The sequence below is a fragment of the Diachasma alloeum genome, unplaced genomic scaffold, assembly GCF_001412515.2.
Source record: "Diachasma alloeum isolate Michigan unplaced genomic scaffold, Dall2.0 Dall_scaffold_00336, whole genome shotgun sequence".
Classification (NCBI taxonomy): Eukaryota; Metazoa; Arthropoda; class Insecta; order Hymenoptera; family Braconidae; genus Diachasma; species Diachasma alloeum.
The window spans coordinates 138,053-165,713 of NW_021680475.1; the positions used below are offsets into that span (position 1 = coordinate 138,053).

At 36.6% G+C, this 27,661-nt stretch overlaps 1 protein-coding gene across 4 annotated transcripts in view; it reads left to right on the forward strand.

Annotated features, from left to right (window-relative positions):
* The first annotated feature begins 1,435 nt into the window (after nt 1-1,435).
* Nucleotides 1,436-27,661, forward strand: part of LOC107040447 (rhophilin-2) — a 56,461-nt gene continuing 30,235 nt past the window's right edge. Inside the window, exons 1-2 of one of the 4 annotated variants that reach the window (XM_015260536.1) lie at nt 1,436-1,803; nt 1,881-2,064. In XM_015260536.1, coding sequence (XP_015116022.1) covers nt 1,999-2,064 — 66 coding nt within the window. In that variant the 5' untranslated portion in view covers nt 1,436-1,803; nt 1,881-1,998. Of the gene's footprint in view, nt 2,065-27,661 lie in introns of all 4 variants that reach the window. The other 3 variants (XM_015260538.1, XM_015260537.1, XM_015260535.1) reach the window with 3 other exon arrangements.

The following is a 27,661-nucleotide window of genomic DNA, read 5'->3' on the forward strand; positions in this document are numbered from 1 at the left end:
TAGGGGAGGGTGGGGCAAAACGGCCCCCCTTCAATTGTCAATAACTTGTGAATGACATTGTGAAAATTCCCAGTTTCAACTTCATTTTGAAGATAATTTTTCATTCTTCAAAACGAGCTCTAACTCATCCCAATCGGATTATTGAATCGGAAAATATTGACGATTGAAGGGGGGCCGTTTTGCCCCATCCTCCCCTACTTTCTATTTTCCTTGAGATTAAAAAAATGTTTTCTAACGGTTCAATATTGGAATTCTAATTCAGACATGCAAAGGTTAAATAATAAAGTCATTGTAAAATGTCCGGAAACTTAGGGTCAAATGGGCCTCAAACGAAGTCTCTGATGTTCGACTAAAAAAGTAGAAAAGCATTTCACTGAAGAAAAATTAGCCAAAGTACAAACAACAAAGATATTCTCAAATTAGAATTCTGAGAGTTACGTCTTTTCATCTAAGACTCGTCGATACGCAAAAAAGAGAAGAAGAATAAAGACATACGGAAAGAACAGTCGATGAAAAGAAAGGCGATTGCAGCTGATTTACACCCCCCAAATTGTCATTTCCCTCAATACACGTCTCAACACCCATTTGCCGTAAACCCCAGCTGCCCGTTCCCAATCAAAAGATGCAAATGTCGAAAAATCCGTTATGTCCATTACGCGTCAAGTTTCCGCGCGCCGCATTCCCCGGCAATTCGAAAAAAAAACTCAAAAACAAGTTTTCCTCCATTATCAACCGCGGATACCCGCCACCGAGTTCTTTTCAAGGCAGTACCGCCCTCTGCCAGTTCGCGTCTCAAATTCCAATTCAAAAGAGCATCTGTCACCCACCAGTCCGTTGAATTCAAATATCAACAATGCAACCCGTTACATTCCCTCTCGATTCCCGCAGGACCTCCGCTGCACCCCTAGGAGTCCCTGTCACCCCCTTCGCACGCAGAGACCTCCATAAATAATGCAGAACCCCGGATCCACCCCTCATCGTCAAGCCCCCTCCAACCCCATCAACGGTTTTTGCTGCACCGCCTCCCGCTCTAATAAACCCAGAACCCCTACCTGACATTCAATTGTGACGTCACTCAGAGATAATACAAACCCCTCAGCACGATGAGCGGGTCAGGCTGTTCTCGTATACCCACATTTCCACTACCTATGCACCTCCCCTCCAGTACCCTACCCAATGCATACCTGTTTTCATCGACGCGCTTCAAAGGCTACAAACACAAACAGCGCGCTCAAGGTGTACAAGCCATCGTATTCACAACCACACTCTCACACTTTCGGGATATAGAATTCACCTTCACTCGTGTGTATTCGGTTTTTAGTATCGTGTCACGTGTACACCAACACCAACTCAGAGAGAGGTAAAATTGTATAGCCTGGAAGCTTGGCATACGGTTTTAAAAATGTGGAGGGGGGCCTTCTGGTACCGAGGTACAAGCGCCGGACATAACACTCGACAAACTCGTCGGGCGTGCTCATAACGAATACGTTTTTTTGGTTTTTAATGGGAAATTTCACTCGGAAATGTGATCAATCGAGAAGATCATGACGCGACGGTCTGCATCTCTGAGTGAAGATGGTGGTATTTACTATTCGGTGAGTCGTGAAAAAGTGCGCGCTTTTTTGACGTGACCCTGGTGACCCCCTTCGAAGTTCAAAAGTTTGATTTTTGTATTTTTTATGCACGTTAGAGGTTGAAGTAATAGTCCCGTTGTATTTGGAGTTGAGAGAGACGGGAGCTGATAGTGACGCATACGCCTGGATTTTCGTGAATGCAGAGGTGATTAGAAAGTCTCCAATTTGGGTCAGTTCCATGTGAATACCTCGGGATTGGGGACCTCACTGATGCATTCTTTAGGATGTTAAGTGGATTTTTATCAGTTGTAGAGACATTTGGGATCGAGTACCATTAGTGGCACGTGAAGTCTAGGGGATTGAGTGATGGGGTGCGAGTCAGTGACATTTACTTTGGTTTCAATCTGAGGAATAGTATGATACAATGAATATACCGATAGTAGCAGGTGATATCCTGGATGATGAAGGTTACAAGCCACGTTTCGTTCGGGTGAGTCCACACGTCCTTGAGATGCTTCACACATTATCTCAATGTTTTTTTGATAATTTTTTTCCTCGTCTTATGCATTGTCTTTACGATGAACGTAAGAATTGCATTGGGGTGATGGGGATTACGTAGCCTAGATATTAGTTTAAGGATATCCAAGTGTTTTTTACAGTTTGGTGGAGACCGCACTATAGATTCAACCATTTTCAATCATCAAAGTCAACGTCATTCAATTTACATTTTCCACGGGATTATTATTTTTTTTAACATTCGTTGTTTGTAAGTAAATCATTGAAATTGTTTCAACTTTCGGAGACATTATTTTTTTATTCTGAATATGAATGAATTTGTTACGCTGTTAGAGATTTTCTGAAATTTCATGGAAAATGTTATAGTAAATCTCATGAGATTGACATTGAATAGGATTTGGGGAAAAAATGGGTATGAAATTTCAAGTTTTAAGTAGAATCACGGAAATTCATGAGTTTTCAGTGGGAGTGAGAATGAAATTTCAGAAGTTGATTGAATTTTCAGTGGAACATGAATATTCAGAAACCAAATGACATAAATTTTCAATTTTTCCCTGAATTTTCCTGATTTTTCTGAATTTTCACAGAATAATTTAACTGAAAAATCAAGTATTTTATCAATTTCCCGATCATTTGAACAGAAAATCAATGGAATTTGATTTTTCAAAGACAAGATTTCCTGAAATTTCAGTGGAACTTGAACACGATAACAATTTCCAGAATTTGGCACGCAAAATTCAGACGAAAATTTTTAACAGTGTACGATTCCGAACAAATGATTTCTATGGTGGGAAATTGATTATTTAAAAATGATTTAAAAAAGCTCGTAATTCTCAAAAATTGCAATTTTTAAATTATTTCATCAATCTTCTCTCAAAAGTAAACTTTTTAATTTTTGTTCAGCTTTTTAAAATGTTTTCTAACGGGTTCAATATTGAGATTGAAATTCAGACCTGCAAAGCTTAAATAATAAAATCATTGTAAAATGTCCGGAAACTTAGGATTAAATGTGACAAATGAAAGCTCTCATGTTCTCTGATAAAACTCGTAAAAAAATAGCCAAAATACTTGGATATCCTTCAGAATTGCTGGATCACTGATGCTTTCGAGGAATATTTCACAAGAGATCAACTCATCATTCCTTCCACGTAAAGATTTTATTCTCGTCGATGCCGGGTCATCAGGAAAATCCGGCAATTTGTTACAGAAGAATCAGATGCGTAAGATTCTCTGCCACGTCACTGTGAGGGAATTTAATTTTTTCGTTTATCACGATTGTTGGATTAAGAACGTGGGTATCATCGTGAGGCAATAAAAGGACAAGCCTCCGCGATTCTTCACGCTCCAGTGGTGTCTTATCATCTGAGTTTTATATCGGGTTTTAAAGAAGGTTGACAGAAGAGATCTTGAGTTACCGGAGAGATAATAAAGTCATTGGAGATTGCTCGAAACTTCACGGAAAAGTTGGCAATTAGAAGCAATAAAGAAACCCGAGTTATCATTTAATAAACGAACATTAAAACGAGAAATCGATTAGGAACTGATGTTGGGGTTTTTTCGAGGAGAGATTAGGGAATTTACGAGCGAAGGTTTATGCCACCGAAGATGGTGAATATAGTGAGAGAGTTACAAGGCTGCCTCGTGCGAAAATCACGTGTTTTTTCGCTCTTCACATGTGAAATTGAGTTTGCTGACATTTTTTTAAGGAAAACGTATGCATAGTCTTGTCTAAGAAAAGAGAGTAGACGCGTTTTCGTCGTGAAATACAAAAGGCAACGATATTTCTTTAGAAAATACGCTGTGCCATGGAAACTGTACCAAGCGTCGTACCCATTGTTTGTACCATCACACGTGCAATGTTGGCACGAGGCATATGTAAAACGTCTCACCGACTTAACAACCTCCACTACAATTACCCCAGTATTGAGGAGGAAAAAAAACAGCCATTGTTGTCACTCGATTTCACGTAGTCTGATGAAAGCACTTGGAGCTGAAAAAGTGAGAAAATTCATGTTGAGCCATTATTTTTCATGCCAGAGGTGCGCACTCATCATCTGTTCAGGGGTCTCAGGATCATCGATGCATTACACTGATAGCATTTTGTTTTCACCCAAAGATTGTTGAAGAAGCCCCTGATGCGGTCTTCCCAGTGATGCCGCAAAAAACTTCCTGACCAAAGAATTTCATGTTCATTGAGACCGAAATTATCTCTCCAAAGTTGTGTCTCGTGATGTCTCGTGAAACGTCTCGCGGCATCACTAGGTCTTCCCTGGAAGATGACACGTTGGGCCATCGCAAAGAATTCTTTACCTTCAACTTCATTTCTGCTCTTATGAAATTACTGAACACCGCTTAGGCCAACCGGTTGTGCTCTGATTTTTGAAATAATTACAACGGTTAAAGAAAACATTCAAAAAGAAAGATTCACTTGTACCAAAATAATGTGTAGATTGTTGCATGTTTTTTAAATTAACCCAAACCATTACTTATTCGATTCAGCGGTTTTAGATGTTTCGGATGAACAGGTCAGTTCTGAACTGTTAGTCCAAAGTGAATTACTTTGAAGTGCATTATAGAGAATTAAAAACATTTATTTCGCGAGATATCACATATTTTCAAGGAGGAAAAAATTGTATACACCGATAGAACAATTCATTTATGGTTAATGAGGTTCGTTAACTACTAACAAATGGTAGAGTTGAATGTGAAAAAATAAATATCCATTAAAAGTTAACGAATGGTTTACTTGGAAAGTGAACGTGGGGATCAAATAGAGTTCTTTAAATGTGGATTTATTAACTATTAATGAATGAATATTTGGGAAAACCGAATGGACCCCAGCCCTCAAATAAATCCATTTATTAATAACTGATCCTTTCTGTAAGTGTAGACGAAAACCTTTTATAGCAAGATTGTTAGAGAATTCTATTGAATTGCTGTTCAACTTCCATTAAAAATTCTATTAGTTTTCGCGAATTCTATTCAAACCCCAGCTTTAGTGGGCGTTTTTTTCAATAGAAATGAACAATGGAAAAAGTTGTATAAGAAAATCAGATTCTACTGATTTTCACTATGAAATAGTTTCTATGGAATATTTTCTATTTAATGCACAAAAAAGTTGTGGACTTTTTTTTAAGAAAAGCGCCGAAAACTAATAGAAATAGAAATTTAATCACTCAAATCAATTATTGTATCATTTTCACCCCACTGGACTCCAACTACATCAAAAATAGAACGAAAAATTTATGTCCGTATGTAAATACTTGGCGGAGGCCCTCCGGCGATGGCCTATGGTATAAGAAGTTTTTTTGTGAATTTTTCTTACAATAAATTTCGTTGAAAATTAAAATTAATTAAAAATGTAATAGAATTTTCTAGCGAATTCGCTAGATTCTTCTCTGAAATTTACTCGTGCGTGTTGTGGTGATAAATTGCGAAATTGGTGAAATAATCAGATAGATTGAAAAAGATAATAAAAAATGTAGTACTGGTGAGATCATATCGAAAGAACAAATATTCGCCATTAGTAAATTCTCCATCAGTTCATTTTCTCTCAAATTTTTATACATATTTCAAGTGTCGACCTAATTAGAAGTTCTTGAATCGAGAAATGCTTATTCCCCTTTGATTTCTAGGACACTTAAAAAAATTCTCATACTCGATAATTATCGATGAACAAGTCTCTTGACGCAAGTCAGAAATACTTGAGAAGTTTTTTTCCCTCAGTGTAGTTTTTTCATTTGTTTTTCAATGATTCGTGTGTTGTAAGATGCGTGCAACTATAAAATGCTGAGTCTTGAGTGGGACCTACATGACCATAAGGTATCAACCAATACATAAATACTTAACGGCCTCGTTTGTAAGTGGAGTGAGCGAACAATCGAGTGTTTCAACAATTGTTACGGGGGATAAATTTACACTATCAGTACGTGCGGACGTGGTGATATTCTTTTCCGTATTGGGTTTATCGTTGATTTCAACGAAATCATGACACTCTATACCAATGTTTGTGGTTGATCGGAGGTTCACGCCCAATTGTATTCTCTTATTCAAACTTTTGGAAATCTGAACTCGACTTTCCAGTTTGAACCGTTAGGAAGCATTCGAAAAATGTTGGAACAATTTAGAAAGTTCACATTATAATTTTCTGTGCCTCGGGGGAGATCTATGAAATGATTGAAAAGTCGCTAAGTAGTAGGTAACATCAGGGATACGTACGACCGAGGATGACGCAGTATAACGTTGGACATTTTGAATCAGCAAATTTCTCGATTAAATTGTGTGAGGTTAATTTGGAAAAGTTCATGGGTAATCAATGGCTTTGAAATGACAGCTGTCAACAAATATTTTTCTTTAACATTCCCTCGTTATAAGTATAGAATAGTAGTTAATTTAACGTTGAGAAACGTCATTTTTTGTGGTATGAAATCAATTTCTAGTTAAAACGTCGTTTAGTTAATCTCCATGTTTTTTAAATGTTCTTTAACAGTTCCAAATGGAGAATCTAATTTAGACCTCAAAGTTTAGGCAAATGGGTCTTAAATAGGAAGTTTGGTGTTTAAATGCGAATATTCAAGAGGATTTCAACCTGAAAAAATGACCGAAGTAACTGGACATCCTTGAGAGGCCATGGAACCTATCCAAAGCGAATGAAACAAATTCCAATTAAATTTCTATTCATTAGTTTTTCTTCCGAAAATTGAAACTGTCGCTGTCAGATTGAAAAGTATTGGCCCCCGGGTCTCAACTTCAGAGGTTGTTCTTGCATCGAATAACAATCCAAAGCGTTCAATTTTATCCTCCTTGTGGTTATTTAGTATGTCTAAAATATATTTCTGAGAAAAAAAATGAGACGTGTTTAAGATTGTTGTAAAAATATGTAATATGTAATGGCAGTTAATTTAATGTTCAGAAACTCAATTTTTTGTGGCATGAAATCAATTGTTTTTAAATCAAATCAATGTTTTAACATGTTCCCTAACAGTTCAAAATGGAGAATCAAATTTAGACCTCAAAGTTTAGGCAAATGAGTCTTAAATAGGAATTTTGGTATATAAATGCGAATATTCGAGAGGATTTCAACCTGAAAAAATGGCCGAAGTAATTGGACATCCTTGAGAGGCCATGGAACCTATCCAAAACGAATGAAAGAAATTCCAATTTTATTTCTATTCATTAGTTTTTCTTCCGAAAATTGAAACTGTCACTGTCAGATTGAAAAGTATTGGCCCCCGGATCTCAACTTCAGAGGTTGTTCTTGCATCGAATAACAATCCAAAGCGTTCAATTTTATCCTCCTTGTGGTTATTTAGTATATCTAAAATATATTTCTGAGAAAAAAAATGAGACTGGTGTTTAAGATTGTTGTAAAATATGTAATATGTAATGGCAGTTAATTTACTGTTCAGAAACGCAATTTTTTGTGGCATGAAATCAATTGCTTTAAAATCAAATCAATGTTTTAAAACGTTCCCTAATAGTTCAAAATGGAGAATCAAATTTAGACCTCAAAGTTTAGGCAAATGGGTCTTAAATAGGAATTTTGGTATATAAATGCGAATATTCGAGAGAATTTCAACCTGAAAAAATGGCCGAAGTAATTGGCCATCCTTGAGAGGCCATGGAACCTATCCAAAACGAATGAAACAAATTCCAATTATATTTCTATTCATCAGTTTTTCTTCCGAAAAATGAAACTGTCGCTATCAGATTGAAAAGTATTGGCCCCTGGGCCTCAAAATTAGAGGTTGTTCTTGCATCAAATAACAACCTAATGCGTTCAATTTTATCCTCCTTGTGGTTATTTAGTATGTCTAAAATATATTTCTGAGAAAAAAAATGAGACTGGTGTTTAAGATTGTTGTAAAATATGTAATATGTAATGACAGTTAATTTACTGTTCAGAAACGCAATTTTTTGTGGCATGAAATCAATTGCTTTAAAATCAAATCAATGTTTTAAAATATCCCCCAACAGTTCAAATTGAAGAATCAAATTTAGACCTCAAAGTTTAGGCAAATGAGTTTTGAATAGGAATTTTGGTGTTAAAATGAGAATATTCAACCTGAAAAAATGGCAGAAGTAATTGGATATCCTTAAGATGTCATGAAACCTATCTAAAACGAATAAAACAGATTCGAATTATATTTTTATTTATTAGTTTTTCTTCCGAAAATTAAAACGGTGACGGTCGAATTGAAAAGTATAGGCCCCCGAGCCTCAACTTCAAAGGTGGTTCTTGCGTCGAATAAAAACCCAAACCATTCAACTTTATCCTCCTCGTGGTTATTTGGTATGTCTAAAATATTTCTGAGAAAAGAAATGATACAGATGTTTAAGACTGTTGTTAAACCAAAAAAACCTGCAGCGTCAGGGGCCTATACTTTTCAACCCGATAGTAGGTAGTTACTTTTATCAGGCTATTGATTACAGCCTAAAACGTTCAATGTTCAGAAAAAAACGAATGGGTAAGAAAATAATTGGGGTCCGTTGTGGTCGTTTCACGAAGGTGCCTCAGACCTTTTCTCATAAATACTGAATTTTCTACCTTAAATATCATTTCTACAAGTTCGTAATGAGTTGATTTACATTCACAGCATTCCAACATCGATCCTATGTTTTGCAGAAGCTGAAAAAATTCCCATCATGAATCTATAAGAAGAAAGTATTTGAAAAAGATTTTAGAATAGCGCGGTGAAATAAACCTGTTCAACTTTCCTGTACATAACTCCTCCAATTTTTATGAACGGAAATATATTCTCTCTATAATGAGAAGAAACCTTTTTCTCCCTTGTAATGAGTCCAGACGGTACATGTAATCGATGATTTTATTCTCGAGTTATGAATATATTTAAAGTCGTGTTCACACGTTTCGAAAAATGTAGGACACACCGGGCGTGTTCCACACATTTTTATTAATTGTAATAATTAAAATTGACCCCAGATACATTCTTTCCCATGTCATTTTGTCCGAAGCTCCAGATATATTGCATAACGTAATTTTTACAGAGAGGACAAAAATTAGGTTGGAGACATCCTTAAATTTTATCAATTGTTTCTTAATTTTTAGAAAGATTCTTAACATTAACTAGAATTACCCGGAACTTTAGGGATTCAATCATTGAAATTTATAGATAAAATGGCCAAGATTTAGCATTATGTTACTAGAAATCCGTGATTAACTCCCCTGATTTTAGGATTTTTCATTCATTTAATTTTAGAATGCCGCATGCTCCTAGGAACTAAAACAATATTTCTTCTATACGTGATTCTTCTCACACAATTGAATTGACAATTTTACGATTAAAAATATTCAAATCTTCCGTGTACTCAATACATAACTATTCACGACACTCGAATCGACAGATCAATCATTTTTTACTTAATCAAGTCGCGTATTCGTTCATGCATGAAAAAATTTAATAGAAAAGCCCAGCGCTTTCTCCAAGAAATTCTATTGGATGTCTATTGGAGCTTTATAGCAATTCTATTATGATTCTATTGAAAAATTCTACATGTTAAATGTTCAATTTGTTTTAAATGTTAAATGTTACAAATTATGTCCCGATTTTTTAAAATAGATATTTGTTTATAAAAAAATGTCTGTAGACGTTGACAGAATTCTTGGGCCCAAATTTTCTAAGTTTTATTTATCGAAATTTGCATGAGAAAAAATAAAAATGCAGCGGAAAAAATTGAAAAATTCCTGCCCAAGAATTTCTGTAGAAAAATCAAAGCATTTCGATTTTTTCTATCAAAAATATTCTTTAAACTGTTACAGTAAAGTTGTACAATCTTCAATAAAATGCCCTCTATAAAAACCGACACATCTTTTAAAAATAAAATTCTAATAGAACTCCAATGAAATTCTTCGAGTTCCCCTCGAAGTTCGATAGAATTTCTTGACGAAAGCTCTAGACTTCTCTATTAAATTTTTCATAAGTGGTATAAAAATGAAGAGATACCACTGTCAATGCCACATGATGACTAACACACGGATTGCCCGTTACAGTCGATCGATCGTGACGTCATGCGGACAGGTGTCGTCCAGACGAGGTACTTCCGGTGGCGTCTGTCGTATTATATGTGCCTCAATGGCCACCGTACGCACCTCAAAGACGTCACTATTTAACTTATAAAAAAATCTGAAAAAAAGAAAATGCTTACCTGCCCAGCCGGTTGTCTTGTGCATCGAGGATGCGTGTTTGCTGAGGACGTTTGAGTGACACTGCACCGCGGCCTGAATAAAAATCGAGATAGAAATGGAGAGTTCAAGGCAATTCGTGGGCTTTCTGAGTCATTTCGACGCGATGGGGTGCGATCAGACATACTAAATAAGCGGAAATGTTTATCCAATTGTTGGGACCTAGAAGTTTCCATGGTTGGCTCGTCACGGGGTTCAAGGTGCCTTCTGTCACCTCTCTATCTCATTCCAATCTTCGTGGGGATAACGAAAATATGAAATTAGGTGGCCGCTGATGACTTGCAAACACGTGAAGGGAGACAAAGGGAAAGGCGGAGACAATTTCTTCCGTAATTTTAAGGCTTTTCTTTGTTTTTATTGTCCCTTATGATTTTCGGTTGTGGTTACGCTTTTACTGGGCTCGGAAATCTCGACGGCGTGTCTCTTATTTCCTGGTGTCACTAACCCGTATACAGTGAGTCATGGGGCAACTCGGGAAACTTCGCGTCGCGCGGGGATTACGTTTATTGACTTTAAGGAAGGCAACGACATGCTGTAATTGAAGTCGAGTGAGAATTACACAGCATCAATTAGAGTCGAAGGTGAATGGAGTGATTTATAGTGGATAAATTATCTGCATCAACATTTGAATTTTCTTAGCGTTGCAAGAAAGTTGAATGAATTTCTTTTTTATGGAAAATAGTTGGAATAATCTAAGGGGTATGGCCTCTCGATTGGAACAATCGAAATTACTTTTGAACTAGTCATAGCAAAAAATAAAATATTCTTTAAGGAGTTTACTTCCACCTGAAAATTAATATTTTCATGACTGCGAAGGTTCGAATACTTCAAGAATAATTCTCTAACAGTAAACAAAGTATTTTTGTGCTAGTAGGCCCGATAAATCGCGATTCTAAACGCGCCTTAAACATAAAATAGTGCACATCACACGGTCCACAAAGTATTTCCTGACAAATGTGAATTTATACCTGAGCCGGAGGCGAGGATTATTATCATGTTTGGCAGATAATACTTTGTGAATCTAATGGTGAAATCTACTATTTGGATTTACTTTTAACAGTTTTTGGCTGAAATTTTCTATACACTTGTTGGAAATTGTCATCATGCGGCAGTTCAACTAACTTTTATGAAGTTTTGGTATCGAAGATTCATAATTTTATGAAAAAATCAATGGAAAATGTAGATTTTTGTTCAATTATTCCTAGAAAATTGAAAGAAAACTGGAAAATTTTGGTAAAAATACTTCAATTTCCAAATAATTAAAAACTCCGCAGAATTGGGAACTAAATGTGGACGTCCGCATTAAAAGGGACCACTTTGTCGATTCTATTTTCCGAGATATTCACGTTTTTCTCTTGCCAACTCCCATTTAAACCCATGTTAAATTATTTTTTCGATCGTCTATAGCGTCGTCACTCTTTACGCTATCAAGTTCATTTTTGGCTCTAAATTTGCAGAATCAGATCAAGATTATCGGCATATACATAACTCCAATAGTGCCAAAGTGGTCCCTTCTCATGCGGACGTCCACAAATATTCATGTTTTAATCGAAAATTCAAGTAAATTGAGGAATTCTCGTCTTTCTGCTGCTCAAAAATTTGAAATATTCAGTTTGCAGGAAAATTTCCAAGTCCATAATTTATCCCCCCTAAATCCAATTCAATGTCACACTCCTAAAAATTACTGTTCAACTATCGATGAAATTTTAATTCTTTTCTATTAGTCAACAAATTTATTCGAACAACTATTACTTATTAAACCATTACTATCTAACATGGATACGCCTTCTATGTTAGATTATCACTGATATTTCAGTGACATCACATCCCACTGAATTTTCAGAGGATTGAAAAATTCAGGGAAATTATTGCTTGAATTTCCAAATTATTTAACAATTTCCATTACCATGTGGACCTGAAAATTGCAATCCCATCGAATACTACTGAATTCAACTGACTTTTCAATAATAAAACACCTAAAAATTTCGTGTGCATGAGTGATTGTAAAGAATTGCAATATTTTTTACTCGAAATTTCAGGAGTAATGTTCTAACAGTGCAGGAGAACCTGCAATTTTTCGGCAGAGCAAATTTTTCCTGTCAGTGCAATCCACCCCAAACTTCCGGTACTCCCTACCCTCACCTTTCCCAATCCCTCCTTCCCCAGGAAGGAGGAGAGATCCTCACCAAAAATTCATTACCGATCGAACCCCGGTAGAAATGAAAGCCCCCAAGTGAAAATTCCCCATCACCAATAACCGAACGTAATTTCCCCCGCATCGAATACAAACGACATCCCTCCACCGATGAAAGTGCCCCTGAAAAAGAAAAATCTGAATTGAATAGAAAATAAGCCGCGATAGTCCAATTCATCACCGGCTCAATAAAGACCGAGTCACTCCGATTTTTCCAACGCCAGTCCATTTTCTCCCATTTCTCCCAGCTGACAGGCCACAAATCATGCCTTCCGCGTGCGAGAGCCCAAACTCCGTGAGACATTTCACTCTAAATATTGAATTCCATTGATTAAAACCCACGCATTAAGATCCCAGGCTACTTAAACGGTAAATCTCGGATTTTGTCTCTCCCTGGTAGTATTATTCTGCCCGGTGAAAGGCAACTAGTCTCTATGCGCTTATGGGCAGAGGTAACCGACTCCACACACACGGTATCAGTGATCCCCGTGGAATACCCCAGGATGTTAGTGCAATCTCCCCACCTCGCCAACTTTTCTCATGTATACCCCCATCCCTCAATCACCAGCAACTTCCCCACCCATTTCTTCAAACCCGCCTACTCTCTTTCCACCTTTTTTTTCATTAAACCAATTTTTCTCTTTTTAACTCATTGCCTGGCTTTGGTGAGCATTGGGTAGAAAACCACCTCCGGTGGAACGTGCTGGAGTCTCTCACTCGCAGACGTTTGAAGCCACCGGTGCGACGCACTCTCAACCGGTTGCTCGTCAGCTCTCGTTTCAAATAATCGAATAAACAATTTCTCAAGGGCAAAATCGAGTGGATCAGTGTCCCATCTTCATTTCTGTAAATCGGATATTATGGATTTTGTGGAAATTTCTTTGTGTAAAAACACAGCAGTGTAGTTGTGCCGACAGTCGCGCATTTCCGGTGCCGCGCCAGTGGTGGGGGGACCCAAGAAGGTACTGAAGGTATAGAGAACAGAGGGAAGAAACTTACAGGTGCATCGGCTCGGTGACTACAGTGTTTCATTTATTTCAGTGTTGTGAAGTTTGTTTAATATTCAGCGGGTATTCTGTGAGGGTTTCGGGAGACATGTTGATCCTTCCGGACATTAAGCTGCAGGTAATTTCTTTCTTTCTTTCTCTCAATTGCCACTTCCGGTTCATTGGCCTGGTTGCCCCCAAGTTGAGTGAATTTTCTTGTTCTCATTATTTTTCGGCGCGATCGCTCTTTTGAATAAATGATTCATTTAATCCAAGCGAGATGCGTTAACTGTTAACGAATGGCAGAGTTGAGTATGGTCAAATAAATATTCATTAATAATTCAGTAGAGAAGAGGTAAAACGGTTTAAGTCGACTCATCTGCCTGTTGAGTTTTTGAGGAATATTTCCGAATCTAAGGGAGATAGCGCAATTTTCGTAATCACATTTAGTGTAGCTCTCAATCGGCTCTACAAAAAAGGTTATTATAAAAATTTTATTATCTCCCTTAGATTCCGAGGTATTTACTGAAAACTGGTCAATAGTCAAAATTGACTTGTACCGTTTTACCACTTCGCTACTGAATTAACGAATGAACATTTGGTGAGACCGAATAGACCCTACCCTTAGACCAAATCAATTCGTTAATAATAACTAATCCTTTCTATCAGTGCAGGGCCGAGGAAATTTCTCGTTCTTGCCGAGTTTATAATCTATTACGCGTATGAATTATAAATTCCTCGAGCGGCATCGGCCGTTACGCCGATGATTACGACAGTTCAGCGTCTAGTCATCCACCGGTTGTGTGTACATAAATACTAATATGTTGGATATACATTTATGACTGTTGAAAATTATTTCTCGGGAACAGACGTATCAGAAGTTGATGGCGGACCGACAGTTGATCGAGGTAAAACGTGCAATTTAAATCGTTTCATAATGAACGTGGTTACTAATGTCCAGTCTAGGTTAATTAGGGATCCGTCGGATGTAACGGATGCCTGGATTGGTACACGTGACATGATTTTTCAGGAGTTTCGACACACACATGTTCACGAGTCATTGGGTTTAGAAAATTTCCGTGCGGCGAGCCTATTCAATAACTATTTACGATATTATTCATTAATTTTGTGCATTTGGTTTTATGATTTTTTGTAATTTGAAAAATGTCGAACGAAGGATGGGCAATTAACGCTCGGGTAATTCTCCATCTTCCCGAGTGTAACGCCAAGCACTGATTGCGTGACGTATTATTCAAGGTCGAGGAACTTGGAAGGTTCACGGCGATTACGATGGCGCGCCGTATTTTCCTTCGCCTTCCAGTTTAACTATTAGGTATGAGATAGGCCCCCCATGTGTGTGGGTTTCTTCTCTTAGCAAACGTTGTACACGAGATTGCAATATCTTTTGCTTCCATTCTCTCAGCTTGGAAATTACCTCGTTTGTTGTTGCACTGAGGCTGGTGGGGCCTCTAAACCATCGTGGGTAAGCTGAAGATTATTATTATTGCACTTCCGTTCAACGTCCGCTTGGAGGAAGCCACTCGGTTGAAATATTACTACGCAATGGAACGGACTCTGGAGGGAGGTTAATTAAAGTGTAAGACAAAATTGTATGGAGCAGTTGCATGATTATGTTTGTTATAAAATGAACACTTTTATGAGGATTTTAGAGTATTTTCATGGTACATGAGAGTGACAAAACGATTTAATGCTGGGTTGAGACATGGAGTGACGTGGTTTCGCTTATTTCGAGATTGTTCGGGATTTTTTGAGGGTTTGGGGTTTGATCGGGGATGGCCTGGGTCAAACTCCACCTCACAATCTTCCGATTTTTCAATATTAAAAGAACTTCCGAATTACATTGATCAAGGTTTAAATGTACTAATCTGACTTTTAAAATAGTCAAATAATTGATAATCTGAATTTTCAATTGATGATGGATTAAATATTAAAAAATATGAAACTAAAAATTTGTTATTCAGTAGATAGGGGAGGCTCGGGTAAAATGGACACTTTTGACTTTTTTTAAATGTTCACGACCTGTTGAATTGTTCATGAAATGGAATAGTTTTATTTTTCAATTGAAAGAGCAATTATTCTCTTTTGTGATGAGCTTAGACTGAGGTTAATTAATCAATCTATTTCTGAGTTATGAATATTTTTTAAAAAGTCAAAAGCGTCCATTTTACCTCAGCCACCCTAATACAACATTTCTCATAAGAGATTTTCGGTTATCCAAATAATCCTCAGTCTTCCTAACTCAATTACTGATTAATGAATAATTCGAAATTTGACTATTTAAATTGATGATTACTTCAATAATTAAAATTTAAGAATGATATTAACTGATTGACTTTTTAGTAATTTAACAGTAATTGTAATTTATGGATATGGCTATCCCTGGGTTTGATAGACATTTTTCTGTTGCACGTGAAAATATTTAACCGAAAAATCTAATCATTTCGGTAGATGACTCCATTGAAGTTATTTTGGTAATTCAGATAAGTATAGTTTTGATTCTGTATGATTTATTGTCCAGAGATTGGCTGTATTTTTTAGAAACCGTTAGGCATTAATTTTATAAGTTCTTCTGCTCTATTTTGTTCTGCTTCTCATTACAAACTACATGAAACAAGTGGGAAATGGCTCTTGTATTGTATATAGTATAGTTATTTTTGCTAGTAAATTAGCAATGTGCTTCCGAATGGTTATTTTGCATATCATTTCCTTTTGTCCTGTTTAATTCATTGTTTATTTAATTTTACTAGATTGAATGCGATTTCTTTTCAACTAATTTTGTCAGATTTTCAACTTAATTGAATGTTATCATCATCATTATTCTTATTAGCCCTCTCTTCTATACAACCGATTGTCTTTTTTACGGTTCTATGTCGCCCCTCCGCCCTTCTATACAATTTTAATAGAAAATTTTTATTTATACGTATTTGAATGAATTTGAAATATCACATTTGAAGAAACCGTCAGAAAGCTCAACGATCATCATAAAAATCACATCAACCAATGTAGCTATCGTAATCATCTTTTAACTTCGACTTAGTGGCATTAAAACAAACATTTTAAACTATGAATGAATGCATTTGAAGCACGATATTCAAAGATATGCCCGGAATTCTGATTTTAAAGAAATACAAACTTTTTGCAAATTTTCAAATAAATCAAAATAACGATTACGGCTATCGATCCATCTTCAAACTCTGTTAAAAGGACATCCAAACAAATTTTTTAAGCCATCATACAATCAATACAGAACATTTTTTAAATTATCGTGGGACAACCAATTTTCTAAAAAATTCGAAAATTAAAAAAAAATTTGATTAATTAAATTTGACATGTGATACTAGAAAAATTATTGGGGGCACCATAATTTTTCTGGTGCCGCCCGAAAATTTTCCTGATGCTACCCAATAATTTCTTCAAATGTGCGAATTGTGACTCATTTATGATGCTCAGTCCATAAATTCTTCTAAAAAACGTTTCTCTGTGTAAAATTCCTAGAAATTGGCAAAAAAATCGAATTTTTCATGGAACTTGAATGAACATTTGCTCCAGAACTCATCTGTTCGAATGGAATTTTCCTCCGTGAGAGCTGAAAATTGAAGAATAGATATTTTTTTTTTGGTTCCACATGTATACCCTCTCGGGTTTTTACATTTTGTTCCCTTCCCTATCTGCGTTACCATGGGCCGACTTACTTTATCCCCAACTGCACCCCATTCGGGATTGGACTGCCAGGGAAACCATGGAAAACCTCAGTCGTGCAGCCGACCGATAATGCAGGGATTCCACTGTGTCCATTGGTCACACTGACTCAATGGGCACAGTGGTTCTCTACATTCGTGCCTAGCGACTGTAGTCCCACGCGGTTAGGTGTGCCCAAGCGGACACCCATCCAAGTACCGGGCAGACTGAACGCTGCGTAGCCTGGATGACCGCCGGAGCCACACACTCCCCGCGCGACCACTACAGCCACCTTGAAGAATAGATATTAAATACCTATTTTTCATGAAACTAATAAAAAATTAATGAGGATATTGCAACGTAATAATCTATTTTCCAGATAAATTCGCCATTACCTCTTAATTTTATATCATTTTCTAAAATAATAAAATACAGACCTCACGTTTATAATCCAATTTGCAACTTTCCGTTCTGTTCAATAGCAAAAATTCATGCAACAACCTCATTAGGTAATTTCGTGGCAATTCTACGTCGATCCAGTTCCTAGAAGAATAAATAATAATGACTCAACATCTCTGAGTGTTTCGTTCATTCGTGTATTGATGACTCCTAAAAACTAATGGAGCAATAAAACCCAATGCGGAGGCCTGGAACTTCTTTCATCGCGATAGTTCCGCTCACCTTGTCCAATGATTGATCCCCTACAAGATGTAGACTGCAAGAAATGAAATTTTCGTAATTACGTCTCGATTCATTCCACATATCGAGCAATTTTGCACGAGGCAATTTTCGATTTCACCTCGGTTAAATTGTTTCGCTTATAAACTACCATCGCGATTGACTGCATGACTGCAAGTGCGCCAGTGTCAACGTCCGACCATGTCGAACCAGAGATTCATCGGGCGGATTTCCTCAAGAGCTACTTTCCAACGACCCTGGGACGGCCAGGGGAGAGTTCGAGCAAAATCGTTACGCCAGGACTTTTACCGCTTTCTTCGTTACTGGAGGATTATTTTGAGGGACATCACGTGACTCGGGAGATTATTAAAGATTACTTAAGATTCTGGCCCGAAAACTTGAGAATCGGGTCAATTACTTTTTTTTCATTGAAGGAAATGATGAAATCCGAAAGGAGTATGAGAAATTCTGCTTTTTAAGATAATCGAACTGAAAGAAGTTGCGACTAATTGATAAATATCTGCATGATAACATCACAATGGAGATTATTCATGCGAATGCCGCTAATAGCGCATCAGCCTTCCAAAGATCCAGAAGACAACGTTTTCCCGTTAAATACGCCTTTTTCTTTGTACAAAGGACCTTCTTTTGTTCGGAAACTAAGCAGCGGCGAGTGTGGTCACTAAGTTGAGTGGTGACCATGAGAGAACACCTCGGAAAAAATGATGGTTGAGATTCGGAAAGAGGGAAGTGCACTGGGAATGAAAATGTGAGGCAAAGTAAAAATGGGGAGGACAGCAGCTTGAAAAAACCGAAATACGGTAATAGGAAGTTTATTAAGCCATCATTCTGTGTTCGGTGACTGGAGAATCTTCTCAATAATTTATTTTATCAAACAAATGATGAGGTCGCCCACCATATGAAACATTTTGTATTCCATAAGATGATAAAAATTCGCAGTTTTAATTGATAAAAATCGGAACATAATATCGTAAGGAAGATTATTCATGATAATAAAAATAAATGTTGAAATAAAAATTCAATAATGAAACGAAAATTCACGCGTAAACTTTCAATCATGCATCAACAGTTTCGTTTACTACCTTTTCCCTTAATGCGAATTGCCTCATTTTTTTTGACGATGATTTAAGGTTCGTTTTGTGCTCGGGAAATTCGGAAATTTCCCGAGTAATTTTTATTTTGCAAGACAAACTTTCAAAAAGGTTTTACCAATTCGAGAAAAATTGTATGGTAAAAGCACAATATAGAGTATTATATTCATGAAAAAACTCGAAGAAAAAGTTGCGGAATTGACGTAAAAATTACGTTGTTTGACGTAATTGTGATGCATCGCTACTGACTCGCGTAAAAATTCCGTGTTGATTCCTAAAAATTCCAGAATTCAAGGGTAAAAATTTATATTTTTCTCCGAATTTGTTCAATGTTTTTACGGAGAAATCCCCAAAAGATAATTTCGCTTCACTTTTACGTTTTGTCGCGTCGTTTTCCCTGAAGTTTCTTCTCCTTGCATAAAGTAGATGATAAAATAAAAATTCAACGATAAAAACAATTTATGCATAAAGGGTAAAAAGTAAAGTAAAGGGTAAAAATTATTTTTTATCTCTGAATTTGTCCGATCTCTCTATGGAGAAATCCTCGAAAGATAATTTCGCTTCACTTGTACGTTTTGTCGCGTCAGTTTCCCTGAAGTTTCTTCCCCTTCCATAAAGTAGATGATAAAATAAAAATTCAACAATAAAAACAATTTATGCATAAAGGGTAAAAAGTAAAGTAAAGGGTAAAAATTATTTTTTATCTCTGAATTTGTCCGATCTCTCTATGGAGAAATCCTCGAAAGATAATTTCGCTTCACTTGTACGTTTTGTCGCGTCAGTTTCCCTGAAGTTTCTTCCCCTTCCATAAAGTAGATGATAAAATAAAAATTCAACAATAAAAACAATTTATGCATAAAGGGTAAAAAGTAAAGTAAAGGGTAAAAATTATTTTTTATCTCCGAATTTGTTCGATCTCTCTATGGAGAAATCCCCGACAGATAATTTCGCTTCACTTTTACGTTTTGTCGCATCATTTTCCCTGAAGGTTCTTCTCCTTGAATAAAGTAGATGATAAAATAAAAATTCAACGATAAAAACCATTTATGCATAAAGGGTAAAAAGTAAAGTAAAGGGTAAAAATTAACTTTTTTCTACGAATTTGTTCGATGTTTCTACGGAGAAATCCCCGAAAGATAATTTCGCTTCACTTCTACGTTTTGTCGCGTCATTTTCCCTGAAGTTTTTTCTCCTCGCATAAAGTAGATAATAAAATAAAAATTCAACAATAAAATCAATTTATACATAAACCCCCAATAGTGCATCAGCACTTTCCAAAGACCCGGAAGACGATATTTCCCCTTTGACTACTGCCTTTTCCCCTCAATACGAATGGCCTTTCTTTTTTCTTCAAACTCATTAAGTCTGTCGATGTATAACAAACGCGTCTCGCATCACCGAACCTATGGGTTTTATAACTCTCGCGGAAAAGGCGAAAGTGAAATGACTACCAGGGTTTTTGGCCGAAAACTATTACCCCCCTACTACTAGAAAACTCCACTTAATTCCCAGTATTTCCATCATTTCCTCTGCAATTCGCAGTGAATCGAATCATTAACTCCATTCAGACAGAAAAAAGAACGGAAAGAGAACGGTACTGTCTCCATCACAATGGAAATCACGTTATACTATTTTTTCTTCTCACATATATATGCATGATGAGAAAACCTCGACATGTCTGTGATAATTGCATAATTTCCCTGGATATAACGAATCTCGTATGCCCACAGAGCTTACATAAGTCCTCAATGAGACTCATGAAAATTCATATTCACTTCAGTTTGATGTATTTTTCAATTAATTGAATTAAATTAAATGCAACGAATTTAAATCGAAATTACCTTTACCTCCAGTTAATATGAGTTAAATTGTGCGAGAAAAAATTGCAAAAACTCGTTATTAATTAGTATCATCCAAATTACATTCTGCCAAATATTAGGATTTTTTCAAATATTTTTTTTCTCATAAAAATTAATGATGCGAGTCAATTGGATGTCAAAATATTCCTAATTTTTTTAAATTTGATGATAAAAAAATTAGATTTTAATCTTTATTCACAGCAAGAACATCCTGAATTGTTGATTTTCTCATGAGACGTTGGGTTAGAACCCGATTTTTCAACATCTTTTGTATAAAAAAAATACAAAAATGGACTTTCCATGGAGAATAAATTGTCCGCTCGAGAATATTTAGTTTTGCCAATAACACAGTTTTCGGCGAAAAAATTGTTGTTTCCTCTTGGAATTATCATTCGTTCCATGGAAATTTCAAGTGTTTATTGGACAAAGATATACACTACTCACTAAAACTCACTTGGCGAAACCGGAGCCTCATATAATTCTTTGTTCAACGAATGTATTTACCCGAAAGACATATAAATGTCTCTCGAGAACAATTACTACAACGAAAATTACCATGTTATGGAAACTTTTTTTGTCCCCACGTAATCCCCATGTAAATCGATTTAACACAACAAAAGATCTCTTCAGGGGACATATAATTTTTCGGCAGAACCCATCTTTTCTCTCAGCGTAAGAAATAATAATAGTTTTCCTCAATTCCTAACGGTGTTAACATTCTTGAATTTTCTGAAACTCTGGAGCTCACAATAGAGATAAAATACAATTGCATCAAATCATCTTTCACTAGTTCAAAATGGGGTAAAATGGGGTACTCTAGATGGGATCCATCTGTATTTCCTGAGGTGATATTACGATTTCAACGAATCGGATCTCATTTCCAAGCGCAAAAAAATATCTACAAAATAAAAAAAATCCGGAAATTCAACTCCGCCGTTCTGGAGTCATTGAAGCTTAAAGACTGTCCCCACTCTCCCCTATGCATTTTCATTGACTGCAGTTCCATTCACCGGATTGAATGCCCTTTCCCACAGAAATGATGTTAAATGGTGAAAGACATGAAGAAATATTTGACGAAAGTTCAATGGGAATCTTGGAAACGGTGACAGCAAATTTGTACTTTCGATCGCATGTGCGTTGTCTATTTCACATTGGACACGCGCTGTGTCGCATCAGGAATGACAGACGCGTTCTCCCTCTTCTTTTCCATCGCAAAAACCTGCAGACTCACGGGGCAATGAAAACGCGCAGCCAATGTACAATAATAATATTTCATCTCCGCCCATTGCACTTCATAAGGTTAATCCTTTTTTAATAGTGCACGCAAAGAGAATTATTAAATTGATTGACGGAAGGATAATGACTGACAACTACTTGATGTCGCGGAATTCTGACGGCTGCTTTTCCTACGCGCAATGGCCGCATTCCATTCTTACCCACAGGTATTTTCGACGCATGGTAATATCCCGCGGTAACACTCACTCGTAAAATCAAGCATGTTTGATGTATAAACGTATTAAATGTCTCCTTCCAGTTAAAGATCACAAATCATACCGCTGGTGGAGATTATTTGAAATGTATGGTTAAACGAAAATCACGGGTTTCTTTAACGCATATGTGCTATATTTGCTAAACAGGATTTCTACTTCTGTCTCGGTACTTGTTGACTATTCCCGTTTATTATTTTCCGAGCATGTACCTGCTCATGCTAATCACTGGCCTCGATGCATACGATTGAGAGATTTTTATTCAGGAAATTTTCTTGTTGTTATTGAAGATGAGAAAAACAGGTATATCGTGGGTTGCACGGAGAGAACAATTGGATAAAAATTACGTAAAAAACCGTGACAAACGTTTTCCTTAACACTCATGTGTTATATTTGCTCAGGAGAATTTTCAGATGTGTCTCAGTGGTTTTAAACTTGTCTCTTTCGTTATTTACCGATCGATTGGCTTTCGTAAATCGCCGATTCAAATGTACACAATTGTTACATTCAAATTCCTGAAATTTGTCTTGTTCATGAAAATGAAAAAAGGATCATCTTATCTTGGGGTTTATAATGATTAATAGGATAAACACCCATTTTAATCTAATTAACAACGACAGTTGTTAACACACAAAAATATTGCATGCGATTTCTGAAATGAAGGTAATTTATTTCATCTGACCTAATTCCCTAGTAACATCCCTGAGAAACTTTAGTGTTTTCCTTAACACTCATGTGTTATATTTGCTCAAACGAATTTTCAGACGTGTCTCGGTGGTTTCCAACTTTTCTCGTTCGTTATTTACTGAGCGATCGGCTTTTGTAAATCACCAGTTCAAATGTACACAATTGTTACATTCAAATTTCTGAAATTTGTCTTGTTCTTGAAAATGAAAAAAGCAAGAACGTTGAAAGGAAATTGGTGACGACAGCTGTTAGCACTAAAAAAATATTGCGTCTGACTTCTGGAATGAAGGTAATTAATTTCATCTGGCTTAATCGTCCAGTAACATTCCTCAGAAACTTGGTGTTTCCCTCAACACACATGCGTTATAGTTACTCAAAAGAATTTTCAGTGTCACCGTGTCTAGCTTGCTTTTAACTATTCTCATTTATTGTTTACGAAGTGATCGGCGTTTATAAATCACTGATTCAAATGTACACAATTGTTACACTCAGATTCCCTAAATTTTTCTTGTTCATGAAGGTGAGAAACGCATCACATCTTACCTCATGTTTTATGTAATTATAAATAGAATAAATAAATTCCTGATTTACTGAGCGATGCAAATTCCTGAAAATTGTCTTCTTCTTGAAAATAAAAAAACCATCACCATCTTATCTCGCGTTTTATCATTATAAACTGCATAAATACCCAGCATATTCTAATTCAATTTTAATTAAAGTTGAAAGGAAATTGATAGAGACAGTTGTTAGCACTAAAAAAAATATTGCATCCGACTTCTGGAATGAAGGTAATTAATTTCATCTGACTTAATCGTCCAGTAACATTCCTCGAACATTTTAGTGTTTTCCCTAACACACCTGTGCTATATTTACTCAATGGTTTTCAAGTATTCTCATTCATTGTTTATTGAGCGATCTGCTATTATAAATCAGTGATTCAAATGCGCACAAATATTCCACTCAGATTACTGAAATTTTTCTTGTTCGTCAAGATGAAAAGAGCATCACCACCTGACCCCGAGGGGTTTTATAATTATAAACAGGATAAATGCACAGCTTTAGTCTACTTCAATTTTAATGAAGATTGAGGGGAAACTCATGGAGACAGTTATTAACATTACAAAAAAAAATAGTGCATCCCACTTATGGAATGAAGGTAATGAACTTCATCTGACCTAATCCCCCAGTAACATGTCTCACAAACTTTACTGTTTTCCTTAACAGACAGGTGTTATATTTGCTCTGTAGCATGTCTACAGGTGTCTCGGTGGCTTCTCGATAATTCTCATTCATTATTTACCGATCAATCACCCATTATAAATTACTGCACCAAACCCAGGCAGTTGTCACATTCAAACTAATTAATTTTCAACTAACGATTTTTATGGTTCAAGCAAGACTTGCTTGAGAACTTGTTCGTTTTCCTCTCAGTGTATAACAAGGATAAACACACAGTTTCGTCTAATTTATTCTAATGAACGTTGGAAGGAAATTCTTGGGGACAGTTGTTATCATTACAAGAAAATATTACAATCGATTTCATGAATGGAGGTAATGGAGGTGGACTTCACCTGACCTAATCCCCTCGTAACCTCTACTACAACTAAAACTATTTTCATTCACAAGAACTTCAACTCCTCCGCCAATTACGGCCATTAAAAACGACTTTCCTAGTTATTCAAATTGATAAAATAATTGAAGATCAAAGAACTTCCATTTCTGCCGACGTTGCCGACACGCAAAGTGCCCTTTATCAGGACAATAATTTATTCTCATTAATCCATTAGTTGCTCGTGAATTTTTAGACTGAAGAATACTATTTTCATTGATTACTAGGGGGCATTGCCGCCTGCTCAGTTCGCTCGCCAACCCCGGGGGTCTACGCCCCCCCCCCCAATCTTCATGGGTTTGTTTAGGTGTTCCTATTATATAGAATAAAAAATTCATAGAATGATTGACCTTCTTAAAAAAAAATTGAGATTTTTATTATTTACAAAAGGCTTCAACCAACGGCTTTTGTCGTGAAACTCAGCCATTTTTTTTTCATTTATTTACATAGAATATTATGAGGTACTAGGGGACTACGCCCCCTGCTCGCTCCGCTCGCCAACCCCCTTATGACCCACATATAATCCCCATATGATCCTTGTGACCCTTAATTTTAGAGTCGTAATTTCGAGTACCAAATTTTTCACCAAATTTTTGTACCAAATCACCAGAAGTCGGTTTGGATTTTAATAGTATAGATAGTATAGATAGATATAGAGACCCTTATGTTGACCCTTCTGACCCTTAGTTTTTGACCCCCATGATTCTTACTTGAACCATTAATCTGTCATCTTTGTGATCCTTAATGTGACTCTTATTTGGATCCGTAATCTAACCCTCGTGACCTTCATTCTGACTCTCATGACCCTTAATCTGACCCTTGAGACCGTTATTGTGACCGTTAGAACCCGTATTTTGACCCTCATGACCCTCATTTTGACTCTCATGACTCTTATTTTGTCCTTCATAACCCTTATTTTGACATTTGTGACTTTTAATTTTGGACTCTCAACTTCGAGTACAAAATTTTTATCACCAGAAGTCGATTTGGATTTTTATAACGAGAGATAGTAATTCATTCTCAATGGCCTCGTCAGGGTCACAGATAAGGGTCAGTATAACAGGCGTGTCCTGAAGTTTTAAATCTCTTTATGTTTTATTGCACAAAGAGATTGACTGATGAATCTGGCATTACAAATCACAGACCCAAATCCACGTAAATCTCGCATTTAAATTCCGGAATTTCCCTCCCAAAAATTCTCCCAAACTGAAAAATGCATCACCACCCTGCATTAATTTCCATAATCATAAACAGGACAGATAAACAGCTTAGTTCAATTCACTTTTAACGACCGCTAAAAAGAAACCAATTAAATACCGCCTCTCCTGATTTTCGAAAATCAAGGTAATGAATCTAATCTGACCCAATCCCCTACAAACACCCGAGACAAGCGTAAACAGAGAATAACTTGAACTCGTTCTCCACATCTTATCATAGAGAAACCATGGTTGAGGTCATGAACGCATAGTGAAATTAACAACACTATAAATGATAAATGTCCTCGGGATTTCAGAGCAGCCTTGCGAGTACAAGCTTTCCAATCTTAATTATAGAAGACTGGAGCAGCCTTGACACGTCACGGCGTCACCATTAAATACGACATATCAGTCTTATGCATTTTGTGCACTGATAGAACGGATTAGTTATTGTTAACGAATGGATTTTGGTTGGAGGTTAGGGTCTATTCGATCCCACCAAATGTTCATTCGTTAATAGTTAACGAATGTATATTTGAGGAGCCTTGTTTGACTTGACTTTCGCCATTCAAGTGAACCATTCGTTAAGGATGTTCGACACCCTTTTAGCCAAAATTGACGTTGTTTTCATTTTTCTGGCAAATTATCGATGGGAGTGACGTGAAAAAATATAACGATTTTGTGGTTTGTCATTCTTTAATGGCTCACGAAGTTGCGTAGTGGTGCGATAATTTTCATGCGTTTTTTCTAGTTTTGTGATTCTTTTTAAAAGTTTAGAGAAAACGCAGGAAAATATTCGCACCACCTTAAAATTTCCTTAGTCATTAAATAATGACAAAACGCAAAAACGTTATATTTTTTCACGTCAATTCCATCATAAGTTTGCCAGAAAAATTAAAAAATCGTGAATTTTGGCAGAAATGGTGTAGAACATCCTTAACTATTAACGAATATTCATTTGGTCATATTCAACTCTACCACTCGTTAATAGTTAACGAATCTCGTTTGGAATAAATGAACCATTCTATCAGTGTGCGCTATTTTGACTGACGTCACAGCAGAGTGATGATGGGTTTATTGAGGCTTTACGGGAAATCAGGTGGACGGAATCGACCAGCTGATGCCGGCCGAAAGGAGTCACAGCTGAGAAGAGGGCCACTAACGGGTTTCATCTCGTGCTACAGTATAGCTATAATTTCCACGATTTACCCCGGAATTCCAGTGTCCTTGCCTTGCCCAATCTACTCGGCCAGCTGGATGCAAGGGTGTGGCCCTTGTTTATTGCTCCCCTGTACAATCTCCACTTTCCCGGTCTAGCTGCAGCCATGCGTGCGTGCATGGCAGATATATTTTAATTTGAAATTTGAAATATATCCGTTTGGAGATGAAAAAAAAATGAGGAAAAGAATTAACAAATTTATGTGGAGTGAGACCGGTTTGGCTCTGTGAACGCTGGAGTTATGGAACGAGTTTCAATAAATCCTCATTTTTTACGAGAGAATTTTCTTCATTGGAATTTACAGCATACTCAATTGTGATTAGATGATACTTTTGCGGTTTCTGCTTATCTCCAAGGTCAAGTGGATTTTAATTAACGATAAGATCCATGCGAATGTTTTCGTATGCGCCGAGTGAACTCGTTTAGCTGCAAGTTTGTTTGTAGGTTTTTACAGTTAAATGAGTATCAAGATCTCGCTCTATGGGAATATGCCGTTGATGAGATTTGGGGGATGAGGCGGATATTTCAGGGATCAAGGACTCTCGTTCAGTGATCGTGCAGAAATTTTAAAAAATACGAGATTATTCGTGGAATGGAAGTAGCGGAATTCGGTATCTATTTCGTTAATGGTTTCGCTAATGA